The sequence below is a fragment of the Melopsittacus undulatus genome, chromosome 1, assembly GCF_012275295.1.
Source record: "Melopsittacus undulatus isolate bMelUnd1 chromosome 1, bMelUnd1.mat.Z, whole genome shotgun sequence".
In the NCBI taxonomy this organism is placed as follows: domain Eukaryota; kingdom Metazoa; phylum Chordata; class Aves; order Psittaciformes; family Psittaculidae; genus Melopsittacus; species Melopsittacus undulatus.
The window spans coordinates 87689568-87703032 of record NC_047527.1 but is presented as its reverse complement, the minus strand read 5'-3'; the positions used below and the strand labels follow the sequence as shown (position 1 = coordinate 87703032).

Here is a 13465-nt window from a genome sequence, read left to right as displayed (position 1 = left end):
CAGATCCCACCAGAGAAAGTGCTGTGGGCAATTGTAACCTCTCTCACAAAGGTCCAGGAGGCTGGAGGGAGGAAAGCAGCAGCAGCAGCAGTTACTGCCTGGGTATGTCTCTGATTCTGAACTTGGTTCCCTTCTCTACCAGAAAGAACCACCCTGCCAGGACTTAGGAAGATGAGGATGCTTCAGCTTCGCTGCAATTCCCTGGCCTCCAGAGCTGGACACACAACCTGGATGAATCTTTGGCTCAGCATCCTGTGAAATGTGTTTTATTTATAGAAAACCATATAAAATGCAGCTAAGGCAGCTCCAACAAGCTAAAACCAAGGATTTCTCTCTTTGACACCTGCATGTGGCTCTTGAATGCATTGTGAAGATTTCATGTCTATACACATTCATGCAAGAAGAAAACTATGCTGCAGAAACCTACTTATTTTACACAGAAAATGACTGGTAACACTGTGAATCACCACACTGAGCTGGGAGGATGCTCACTTCTGTGATCATGGGGCTAAGAGAACCCTGACCCAATGCCTGGGCAGGAATATCAGCACCAAAGCACTTTCCTGGCAGTTGCTACATTAAGGAACTGCACCAAGAGAAAAGCACTGTTTCTGAGGGGCTTGACTACCAGAAAATGGGGGTCAAAGCAAATGTGCATCTTCAAAGCACTGCGGTCATCCCCAATTCAAACTCAGTTCAGCCTTAGGAAGAGAAACTGGGATGCTGTCTGCACAGACAAGCTCTGTGCGTTGTCCTCTAGCAGAGACGTCTCAAAGCAAGTTACAACAAACCCACAAGAAGAGCCACGTCCATTTTGTAACCTATAATTTTTAAATATAACATTTTATTGCTTAGATGGTTTGATACAGAACAAGTTTTACTTTTTGAATTTGGAAGTACTGTACAACTGAATAAAAAGAGGAATAAAAGTACCAAAACAAATGTGTGATTCTCTGTTCATGTGGCATAAACCAGTCTTGTACACAATTCGTAGCAGCAGTTTAAGTTCCCTTTAGAAAAATATGAATTCTACACATTTATTACTGTTTCCTGCATGGGATGAAATCACTAGGATTAAACTTCCTTCGTGGAGAGAGAGAGAGGAGAGAGAAAGGAGACACACAGAGAGGAGAGAGAAGATGACGAATCATTCTGCAAATGGAATCACTGTCATGTAGCCCCGACAGTTGTTTCACAACAGCCTCAAACAAAGTTCTCTCTTTTTTTTTGTCTTTTTCCTTTGTTTATTTTTTTTGTATCTTTTTTTTGCTCTTTCACAGTCAAGTGCTCAATGTAGTGATTGAATCTCTCAATGTCAACGAGTCCATTGCAACGCAGGCAAAAGAATTTCAGAAGATCCTTTTTTTTCGTTTTGTTTATTTCTTTTCTCTTTTTTGTTATTTGTAAAAGCCCTGAGAGAAGAAAAAAAAACCAAAAAAACAAAAAAACCCCAAAATAAAAAGATTCAAACAAAAATCGTATAGAGACAAATTAGCTGAACATGCAAACTAAAGCCTACGATTCACCCATAGTTTAAACACATTATAAATTTCACAGTTTAATATTGGGGGAGGAGGGGAAACAAAAAAACCCCAACAACAGCAACGGTTCTCAGTCAAACTCAACTAATAAAAATGTCAATAAAATGTGGCAAGACCTTATACTCTACTAGGATATAGATAAAGGCTAAATAAAGCTTTAAATCAATAGTGATTATTGCTAGCAGATGTCCCGGCAGGCTGCTGGGAATTAATTACTTGCTACATCGTTCTGCAGCATATAGTTTAGTAATGGCTTCTCCCCCACAGTATTGCGCAGTTTAGTGTGGAGAGTTGCAAAAAAACCCCAAAACAAAACAAAAAACCCAAAACAAAAAATAGACAAAACAAAAAAAAATACCCAAAATAATAATAATAATTATTATAATTATAATAGTAATAACAATTCAAGGGATGTGTGAACTGGTTTTAATTAAGTAGAATGCACCTGGGTAGAGTTTCAAATGAATCATTGGTTGTGACTGATTTATCTTTATGTGGCGTTAGCTTCGTTTCTGAACTGGTTCAAACATCCCTATTAAAAACAAGAACCAAAAAACAAAACAACAACAAAAAAATAGAAATCACATCATATACCTCAACCATTTGTTGTATTTTTTTTTCTTATTCTATTTGCAAGAATATTACTCGAGAACGTTTCTCTTCCTTTGCATTCTGGACAGTGAGATTTCAGTCTCCAGAAATTTTCGGAGAATTCTTTAATATATAGTTATATATAGATATATATATATTATATAATATAGACTGGGTCCAAGGCCCATTTCCTCCATGTCTTGTGAGAGCAGGAAAAGCGATTCTGCAGGGGTGGGGGGGAAGGAGAGGGGGGTCACAGTGTGGGCTGGGATGGGCTGGGCTGGGGGTCTGCAGTGGTGGAATAGCACAGTGAGGCTCCGGCAATGCTATTATGGCTCTGTCTGTCCCAGAGGTCATGACTGAAGGACAATTAACAAACAACAACAAGGACAACAACAACAAGGACAACAACAACAAATGCTGGGCACTCCTAGAAATGCACAGCTACAGTAGGATTACATTTTACTTAACCCCTTCAACAGTGGTAGCCAGAGTGTCGCCTGTTGCCGGCAACAGGAGCCACACAGAGAAGAACTTCCAGCTGCCAGCACTGAAGGGGTTAAATTATTGATATGAAATTTAGACACACACCTCAAGTCTTCAAGCATCAACCCCAAAATCTCAGGAAGAATTTATTTTTATTAATTTATTTTATTTATTTTTAACATGTCTTAAATCTGTAGTTTTATTACCAGTAGTATTTTCTTGCTCTAGAACATGACAGTAGCAAGATGACGGTAAGGCTCGCATTTCTCCCTGGCTTGCTTTCGGCTGGAAGACGGGATAACTTTGCTCTTTGAGTAACGCGCGCTGTCACCGGTGTGATGGCCACAAGACTTAACCTCAGCACTCGCAGCGCCTTTCTCACGCACTTGGAGGGGCCTCCCCCTGACACACACGCACACATGCACGCACACGAGTGAGATGCTCCCCTGCCTGTACGGGTGTGCTGATACCTCGCAAACAGCCTCTGCCTGACTCTGCGGCCAGAGGAAGGGTCTCATTTAAAGTACAGTAGAAGAGCTGCAACATAAGAAGAGGAGCTGGTGAAAGCCTCGAGTCAAAAACATTTTGAGAGGGGATCCAAGCGGCGCTATACGTCTGCGGGGGGCAAATATTGCCCATTGGTTTCTGCTGACTGCAGAGACAAGCGAACTGATGGATTTATAAAATAACAATAAAATAATAATAATAATATACTGAAGCAAATCAAACATATATAACAGCGGGTGCATAATTTCCATAGGTTACGTTGCTATGTAACTCTTCTCTGCATACACGCTCAGTCCATGACGGCCAGAAAAACCCCCTAGGATTCAGAAGACCATTTCTAATGCTGAAAAGTGGAAACAAGCGTGAGGTTGAAATTTAGTTGTGTTTCCTGCTTTTTGGCTTGAACCACTTTGAACACCTTCAACTGCCACGTTGTTCAGGCCTGGAACAGGCTTAATGCTCCACCGTGTGGCAAATGCAAGAACATCTACTGAGAAAAAACAACAAATCAACACCTCGCCTGCATTTCCTCTGACTATTTCATATGAAATTCACATATTTTTTCTTCCAGTTATTGGCTGTGGTATCCAAGGGCCTCCCACCCCACTGCCCCCATTTCCAGCTCAGAGAACAAACACAGCGACTATCACAGATATACAAGAACAAGCTCACGCACACCAATACAAAAGGTAACATTAATGCTTAAATGAAAAAGGTCCTCTCCAAATAATTCATTAAAATATTAAAAAAAATCATTTTTGAAAAAATCTATAATACCAAAAGATCTAATAAAGTAGTAAGGCACTCAAATCAGTATATACTGTAGTCTCTTGCATTATTATACTGAAAGGCATATGGCACTGAATCCAGTCTGCCATACTCTCCCCACAGCTGTAGGTCGCTCTCCCGAAACAGGACTCCAAGGAAACCTTGCTCTGCTGGCTTCAGCTTGTGTGCCAGGACGGCTCCAATCTCCGAGCAAAGTCATTCAACTCCCAAGAGCTGAGGCGCAGTGTCTGCAGAGGCAAGGATGTGATTCATGGGAGACTTTTTGTTGTGCATCTCCAACAAGTCTTGAATGAAACCCGAGGGCCTCTCGAGCTCCGAGCTGCCCTGAGGCTCCTGGTCTTTTGTGGTCTGTTTCTGTGCGCTCTTGGTGGGCTCCATCAGGCAGGTGCCGGCTCCTCGCCCACTCGGCCTCTCCTCTCTCCAGGGGGAGAGGCCTGGGATCGTGCCAGCCAGGGACTCTTTTCGGCTTCCCATGAGGGATGAGGTTTGCTCACCAATGCCCCCCACAGAGTCGCACTCGTTTTCTGAGATGGGGTTGGCACCACTGTGGCTTGACTCGTTCTCGCTGTCTTCTCCACACCTTGACTGCGTCTCCTCCTTGTCGCTCTCCTTCCCATGGTTTCGGGTGGTTTTGATTTTCTGGTGTATGCGCTGGTGACGAACTAGGCTGTGTTTCAGAGTGAAGGTCCGTTCACAGGTTTGACACTTGTAAGGTCTCTCCCCTAGAAGACAATCAGAATACAAAGTCAGCACTAAGGTCACAAACACACCTCCCTTTTGTTTCAAGTAGCATGGACATTCCTTGCTTTAGAAATTCAGTACCTACATCAAACACGGATGTTTGCCTTTATGCAGACTTTTTGCTTCTGTACTAGCAAACTAGCAGATGGCACACAAGCAGGAATACAGATAAATCCTCTCGGGCACAAATAAAAAATCAAAACTTGTAAGTGTCTTGAGACTTCTTCAAGCTTGGTATGGTGCTGCACTGAGGAGGGAGAAAGACCGCAGGCCCCAGGCGCATCCTGTCTAATTCAGTCAGCAACTGTTCTGGAAGAAGCTTGCACTTTGTCCTGTGGAGCTCAAAAGCCTTTGTGAAAACAGCTCACCATGGGGTCTCCCTGCTGCAGGTCAGCCCTGATACATGCAGAGAGGACTGCACAGGTAACTGTGGTCCACAGCTCCTACAAACTGAACCGAACAGCACATGAGAAAGCATCTCCCCCTCTCTCAAATGCTGACATACGGGCAAAGATGAAATGTGCAGATTAATCGCCGACTTCAAGCTGTCAGAACTACCCTTGCTACAACAGCCCCTCCTCTCTCTGTGAAGCAGAGGACAGTATCACCTCATTTCAGAACGGACACAGAGCACCTGAAGGACCTAGACTTATGATGGGTCACAGGAGGTGTCTGTTAGAGGTGACCAAAATCTATTGTCCAAGTGAAAAATGCCTACCTTGGGATGTTTTCACAGAGCTGCTGGTGTTGCCCAGCCCTCTGGTGCTGTAGGACAGGAGTGACTTGTGAAAGCCTCTGGAAAACCTCTCATACCCATTCCAGAAATGCTACTTGCAGGACAAAATTCTCCCTCTTATTTTGGACTCTTAAGCTGCAGAGCAGCTGCAGGCATCCTCTGCTGTAACCAACCGATAGTTTGCTCTGGTCTCAGAGCAGCTTTTTACACCTGAGACGCCTGAATGCTTCCCTAAGCAAGAGCTCATCAAAAACAAAGCAACACAGCCCTGGAGACAAAATTCCCCAAAGTCCTAACCAAGCACAGTGCCCCAAGGTAGTGCCTGCCCTGAAGAACCAAAGATCCCATCCTGACCCGTCCTCTATTTCCAACTGTGCCTGTTAAAGACTTGCCAGTGCTGCAATTCCATCCAGACACCATCTAGTACATGCACATGGAAGGAGACACTTGCAGCTCACTTCCCACTTGTAATAATGCTTGGGATCATTAAAAGATAAACCTGTGCAAGTAGGTCCTGCTGTCCCTAGGAAATGTTTCTCTTGGGTGCCTTGCTCGGGCAGCTGCTGTCAAGGGAGGGCACAGCTCCCCAGGAGCATTTTGGGCCAACAGCCTTTGCCCATCTAGCACTTGGCTACTGCTGATGCAGCACTGTGGCTCAGCCTGCGCTTGGGCAGGCAGCACCAGAGCACCCCACAAATGCTTGCTGGGAAGAAGCCGGCACTGGGAGAAGGAAATGCTCCCAGCCCGACTGCCATTCAGTAAGTGGGCAGAGGTTTCTTGAATACTTCAGCGTGTCCCAAATGTTCCTCTTCTGAGTAAAGTAATTCTGAAACCTGATAGCTATCTTTAAATACCCCACACATTAAACCCAAAGTTTAAGCAATGTAACAACTTGATGGTATTTTATTAATATCAATGAACAAGTGGGACAGAGAGGAGGAGCATGGAGGGAAGATCCTCAATTGAACCCACAGCATGAAGGGAACCCAAAGTATGGAGGGACAATCCTCAGCTGAAAATGTACTGGCTATAGGTGGTATTTATGTTTATTAAATTTGAAAAAAGTACTGTCACATGTTCCTTTTCAATGCCTACTCTATGTTAGAACATCCTTCTGTGTCAAATAAGAAAACAAAAACAGGAAAAAAGGACACTGACAAGGCCTACAGAGCTCAGCATGCAATGAAAACAATTCAAACATATGGTATTTGTTTGAATTCTCATTTGGACACTCATCATTTGGGCATAAAACTCAGTAGTTTAGATACTGTCATCTTCCCAAGGGTTCTGAATAAGTATGAAAAATAGGCACAAGAATGGGACCTGTCCTATACTCACATGTGCCTGAACACCAGAAGAAAACAGGTCAGTTTTGCACTCAATAGGTCAGTATTTATGTTTCAGAAGGGTTAAAAGTTTGCTTAAGGTACTACTGTTTGGTGTAGCTTACTAAACATCTCAGTCAACTACAGCACAAATATTTTGTTAATCACAAAGATGTTGTCTTCAGCAGAGAACACCTTCAAAAGCTACAAAATGTCAAACGGCACCAGTTTTCCCATGTCAGAGCAGCTTGCTGACAGTAAACTGCATAATTAATAAGGATGCATTAATAAGGATGAATGATTAATTCACCTTTCAGCTGGCTCATGGCTTCACCTTATTTGCAAGGTACTGCTGCAAACTGTGTATCACATAAAGCAACCTCATGTGTTTTAGCTGACGAGTCAATCATCAGACAAGTGGTTTACTACCTGTGCTGCACCTTCCCTGCCCAAGCCTGAAGAGCAGGGTGCCCACTGCTGCTTTGCCTTTCACTCAAGCAGCAGGTCATGCAGATGACCAGCACATTAACACACTGCCCATACGAGGCTTACATAGTCAGACAAAACCAGACTCTCTCTTTCTCTCAACTTTCCCTCAGAGATGAAGCCTTATCATATACTGACAGGTTTCTCCACTGCTCATCAAAGTACTGGGAAGAGGTAGAGCCACACGCACATGACAAGAAGGGAGTCAGAAGCTTGGCAGGACAACTGCACAGGGATCTCCACATTGGCCTTCATCTCTAAATCCTGCAAGCAAGATGGGGAAAAACAGTTTGAGAACTGAAGACAAGGCAGTGGTGACAATTAACCACTCCCCTTGACAGGCTGTATATATAGCATGGGGGATTGGGGCAGATACCTTGCAGATACCTGTGGGACTAAAAGCACTGTCTCCAACCTCAAGCGCTAGCAGCAATCGTGTACCTACAGAGCAGATGCCGCAGTGTGGTGGCAGATCTGCTTGTGATCTGTTCTGCCCTCAAGCCTCCTCTTACCTGTATGAGACCGCATATGTCGCGTCAGATCCTGCAGAGACCAGAAACGCTTGTTGCACACAGTACAGACTTTCTTTCTTTTGTCTGCTTTTGCAGTTATCTTAGCCCCATCAGTCTTTGGTTTTTTGTCATCACTGCTCTTCTCAGTGGACTTTCTCTCTGTGCCTTCCCCCTCAGAGATGCTTTCGCTCTCTTCATTTTCCTTTCCTGTTGCCTCATAATCCACAGGAGACTCCACTACCTTCAAGTCCATCGGAGACTCTTCCTGCTCAATACCAGAGTCCTGCATCGAGGGAGCTCCTGCATTATCCTGAACGCTTTTGCTTTCATCCTCACTGCTCCTTTCATCCTTTCTGTCCTCACGAATGTGGACCTTTTTGTGACGGCCAAGAGTGCCAGCAAACTTGAAGGTTTTGCCACAAATGTCACAGGCATATTTCCTTTCAGTCTGAATACTGCTGCCTGCACTCTGGCCACTCTCTGCCAGCTTGAAGTCCATTAATTTGCTGGCAAAATTGAGGTCAAGACTTTTGTTACTTACAGAATCTTCCTCAGGGCCCTCTTCATATCCATCCACTTTTATTTCGGCATCCTGTTCTGCTGGAGGGGAGTCAGCCTTTTGCTCATTGGGGCCGCACTCACTCGCTGGTAGCTCTGTTATTTCCTCTGGCTGTTCCTTCTCGCAGGAGGTCAGGTCCAAAACTTCATTTCCTGTAGCTAGTGTCTCTGCATCACACTGGCTGTCTGCAAGCAAACAGAGAGAAACTTTCAGCGGGATGCTCTCTGCTAATTCACAACTACCAGCAGTAAGGTTGCACAAAGACCCATGAGCACTGCTTCTGGTCAAGACTCACAACATCTGTTTCTCTTATCTGTGACCCAGGCCAGTAACTTAGAGCTGAAGAGAGATCAAACCCCAGAAGCCAATTAACCAGATGATTAAAAATCTGTAACAGAAGGCTTTCTTTTCCAAAATACACTCACATTCTTCTCAGTTTCTTGAAGTAATTTTTAATACAATCACTTTAACCAGAGAATACAGAATGTTGATACTCAAAATGTTGTTGAACTCAAAGAAGAGTTTATGTCACTACTACTACAGATACACCATTCCAGAGGCACATGAATGTGTTATTTATAAACTCATGTATGATAAAATATTGACACAGATTGAAGTAATATGCATCCACATATTAATCAAACTGATTTATAAGTAGCAGGAAATGCTTTTCAAAGGGAATGCAAAGGCCTCATGCAACCAACTGGTACAATTAAATGTTAGAGGTTAGTCCAGATGATGACACAGAGGTCAGTTACAAAAGCGAAAGATGCAGAAGTTTATCCACATGTGGGTCTTTGACACACACCAATGCATCACTTGGAATCAAAACCAAAAGGCAAGATGCAGTAACAGGCAGCACCCTTTGCTGTTTCACAATTACTCCAACAAGAAAACAAAACACCTAAGATGTCAACCTTAATGACCTCCTCTGCTTCCTTAGCATTTTGTACTATTAACGTTGCTCAAGACATGTGTCCAAAAAATTAGAACAGATAAGGTGATTCAGGAGAACAAAGGGCTAGAGCTGTACCCTTCCTGAGCTCCCTCAAACAGTTAAGTGTAAATAGGAAGTAAGCTGGAGTGGATCTGGAGGCCAAAGCTGACAATGATGCAACAGCATATAACTGCATCTCCAGCACTACTTCCCAACTTCCCAGCAAATGTTCTAGTACAAGAACTGTGCAAGCTGTATTTTCTACAAGTTGTAACTTTTCTTGCTTTAAGTCCCCCACCTCATTCTTGTTGACAGCATGCAGCTAAGGGAGCAACACAACCTACCCGGCATTTCAGCATTCATCTGCAAGCGCAATAGCTGCTGAGTAACTACAGGGATTTAGAAACTTTAGTAGAGCAGTTTAAGTTCTCCACCTGACACAGAACAGCTTGTGCTTGCCTCCAAATTACCTAGATTTCCTATTGCAGGCTTTTTCATAATCAAGGAGTAATCACAGAAGGTAGTTCTCAGGCACTTGGTAGTCTGAATGCAGTCTTGCAACATGACTTGCATCGGGCCATCTCCTTGCCCAAGTGATATAAATGGCCATTAAATAAATGTCAAAGCTTAGTGGCATTTCCAGTAATCATGAACAATCACTCAGTAGAACATAATCCTCAGTATGCTTTTTCTTGGGGAAGAAGTGACTGGTCAAAAAAATAATCTCACCTTTTAATCAAAACAGATCCGTTTACATACACAGTGGATTACACAAAAGCTTTCCACGAAGTCCAGCACTCATCTAATTATCTGACCATTAAAACATGCAACCGAGCCATAATCTGTGTATAACGCTGGAGAATTCGAGGATGTGGGCATGTGAAAACAAAGGTCGCCTACAAGTGCCCTATGAATCTCCATGTGGATTCTCTTATCTCTTTGCTACAGTAAGGCCAAGAGAAAGGATGAAAAAAAAAGCTACTATAAACAAAGAGTGGTCACTTCTAAAAACCAAACTGAAATGCCGATGCACAATAATTCAGAGGAAGCACTGCTCCACAACCCCAAGAAACAGAAGCCAGGCATGTATGAGAAATCAGGCCCATGCATGGTTCTCCTCCTCAGAAGCAGGTAGCTGGGTCTCACAGCTGCTGGCACAGGCAAGGGAGTGAGCCCAGAAGGCAACCCCAGGCCATATCTATACAGAGGAGTAATTTAAAACAGAAGCACAGCTATGAGCCTTCTTCCACTCACTGTGTTTGGGGGCAGGATGAGCACATCTGGCTCTCACTGGCAGCACCACACTTTTGCCCAAGAAATGAAAGCAAGGATTAATGTCAACTGATGTGACTCCTTGCTACTGCTGGAAGGGTCCTTGTCCTTCCTTGGCTACCCACTCCCTAGCATTCACACAGGGTCTCTTTTTCACCAGAGCACAGGTTTCTGCTGGACCAAAGCAACCCCATAATCACTGCTCCCTTTAGGCTAGGGGTAGGAGGGAAGGGAAACAATAGTTAAGAGGAGCGGAAGCTTCCCCAGCTGCCTTTGGTTGCTACCATCACAAAGACCTGTCTGTGGGTGATAGACAGACAAACCCTAAGTGGCAAAGTGGCTCTGAGGCACAAAGACCTTGATGTGACACCAAAATAAAGCACCTAGAACAGCTCCTGTACCCCTGCCATCAGTGCTCATCCACACCAAAGTGTGAGGCACCTCCTAACAGGCATGGGCCATCCCATCCCCACTAAGGTCAGGAAACACCTTCCCAGTGGGATGTGTGCTCGGCCAAGGAAAGATTGCAAGCACAGCACAGAGGGGGTCATTAGGGAGCAGGGCAGGAAACCACATGAGCTCTGCTGGGATGGAGAAGAGTGAAGAGCAAAAGGAGACAGAGAGAGTTCCCCTTCTAGTGTACCCAGAGAGATGTTCTGTAACTCTTTGCTGGCCAAACTGAAAACAGCAGATGCAGAATAAGTTGTGTTTTCAACAGGAAGTATCAGGAGCAAAGCGAACAAGCAGAATATACACCGGTAGCACTCTAATAAGAGCAAGCCAAAACCACAATGTCTAAACTCTCAAGTACAGAAGTCCTGACTTTTACATTCAGCATGTATATCATGTAAGATTTTCCAATTTCCCCTTAATTTTCTGTAACTTCTTCTGATTCCAGTATTTAAAAAAACACATTATTTTTCTTATAGTACACTCATCCTTCAGTGAATCATACCCGAACTCTACCTCCTTTTTTCCTCCCCTCTCTGCCCTGGGTCCCTTCCCAGCTGTCACTCTGTTCTTGTGTGGCTGGTCTGCAATTACATTTTCCTGTGCACCAAGGGATAGATGGGATACGCTGTCCACAGGTAAGTTACGCTGCCTTACTAGCACAACAAACAGATGAGGTTAACATCAAGAAAAGCAAACATGACGTTTGAACAACTTCACAAAGGGCAAAGACCACTTCAGACCCTTGGAACACAGATGCACGCAGCTTTCTCTTCTGCAGCTGGCCTGCCATCCCTGAATGACCACATTCAAAGCTCAGGTAGCGATGCAGCCAGTTACGTGCTGACACATGTACGTGCTTGGGTGAGTGCTCTTCCTTCTTACCTGCACAAACCAGACCTGCTGTTTTCTCTGCCGAGTTCTACAGGCCCCTATGAAGCCTCATGCATACCGTAAGGTGGCAGCTCCTGACTAGCTGAGCTGCTCTGTGGTTCCCCCCAACCTGTGCGGTTGGTTTTGCAGCTGGCGAAGAAGCGAGCTGCTTTGCACAAGCCTCGGCTGTTTGGGATGCGTGAGAATCTGCCCAGCTCTGCTGCAGATGAACTGGAATATCAGCAGGGGAGCTGGGAAGGTGTGTGGGAAACATGACAGTCGTCAAGGCAGCTGTGTCAGGTCTCGTGTGGGATTTCTCCAGCAGTGCAAGGGATGGCTGCACTGGCAGCCATTCCATCCATTCCAGCAGAAGTTAGGCTTGGCTACACTACTGTTTTTTCTCTGCTTACATGCCTGTCTGCAGCAACAAAAACCTCACTGGCCATATGATTCCAGCAGGCTTGTATCTCATCACAAAGAGAAGGATTCTGACTGAGCCTTCAGATCTGGGCAAACATTGCTCCAATGAGGCCAAGCTCCTCTCAGAAGGGTAATTCCCATTTCCAGAATTTTGCTGATTTATAGTGCAGAGCAGTCACTTGCATCCAGGCGATGAGGAAGTCAGGGTGCATGGGAAAGGCCTGCCTCTCTTTCACCCATTTCCCATCTTTCACTTAACTAAAGTTGTAAAATGCTTTCCAGTCCATTTGTTATCCCACAGATACTTACACTCGGTGAGTCAAGAGGACAAGAGTGGAGAGGTCTGCTTGCCAAGGCTCCCACCACCACCACCTCTTCAGCAACCATGGGAGCAGAACACATTACCTTGTCACAGACAACCGAGTTTGTGTCACTCCAAAGGGAAGATCAGAGGGTGACACCATTTGATGATGTCATTTCTGACACCAGAGTCAAAGAACATGGGCAAGGTAAGGGCAAGAGAGGAAACAAGCAGGGAGGTAGGGATGTACAAAGGAAGGCAACACAGAATAACCACCACTAGCTCAGCTGCTGCCTCGTCAGCTCCTGGGAAAAAATGAACTTCTCAGGAGATATATTCATAAGCAAAACCTCAAGGACTCCATCTGAGAATCCAGAAACTTTTCCGCTTGCATGAAAGAAACCACTATATAGTTGTAGCCAAAACCATTTTTCCTTCAAACTGTGGAAAGAAAAGACTGTTTTGCTGAAGTCTATTTACAGTTCAGGCTGCAGTTTTCAGTCAGCCTAGCTGGAAAAATCTGCTTTATCTTTTATAGGTGACAAGAAAGGAAAAGAGAAGTAAACTGCTTTCTTGCAAACACAAACTGAATTAGCAAGAGAGACATGAAATGTGAGAAGTTTCAGATAAAAGAGCAGATACAGATCAAGGTGGGAAGGTTGATGGTTTCATTCTGTCTTCCTATGGTATTCCTTTCTTCCTGGAACTAAGGTGGAATAGAGTAGAGCTTGAGATGCTAAGGAGTTATAAGAAAAAACAAGGTGTTATAACAGAAACTGTTTTGTGATTAGAGGAAGTGTTTATTGCCGAACGCTCGTGATTCCTGAGAGAAGTGCTAGAAAACCCATTACCTAAATAATACTCAAAACTGGAGCAGACAGAGCACTGGAAATGGATGTTGTACAAGCAGTTGGCATTATCAGCCAGATGAGCCAACGA

The 13465-nt window shown here is 44.3% G+C and overlaps 1 protein-coding gene across 3 annotated transcripts in view; it reads right to left on the bottom strand.

The window, feature by feature from the left end:
- Positions 1 to 810: 810 nt before the first annotated feature.
- The window catches only part of RREB1 (ras responsive element binding protein 1), a 79176-nt gene continuing 66521 nt past the window's right edge, over positions 811 to 13465 (bottom strand). Inside the window, exons 10-12 of one of the 3 annotated variants that reach the window (XM_031049637.2) lie at positions 7715 to 8458; positions 7393 to 7466; positions 4502 to 4636 (exon numbers count right to left, since the gene is read on the bottom strand). In XM_031049637.2, the coding sequence (XP_030905497.2) occupies positions 7408 to 7466; positions 7715 to 8458 (803 nt within the window). In that variant the 3' untranslated portion in view covers positions 4502 to 4636; positions 7393 to 7407. Of the gene's footprint in view, positions 4637 to 7392; positions 7467 to 7714; positions 8459 to 13465 lie in introns of all 3 variants that reach the window. The other 2 variants (XM_031049636.2, XM_031049638.2) reach the window with 2 other exon arrangements.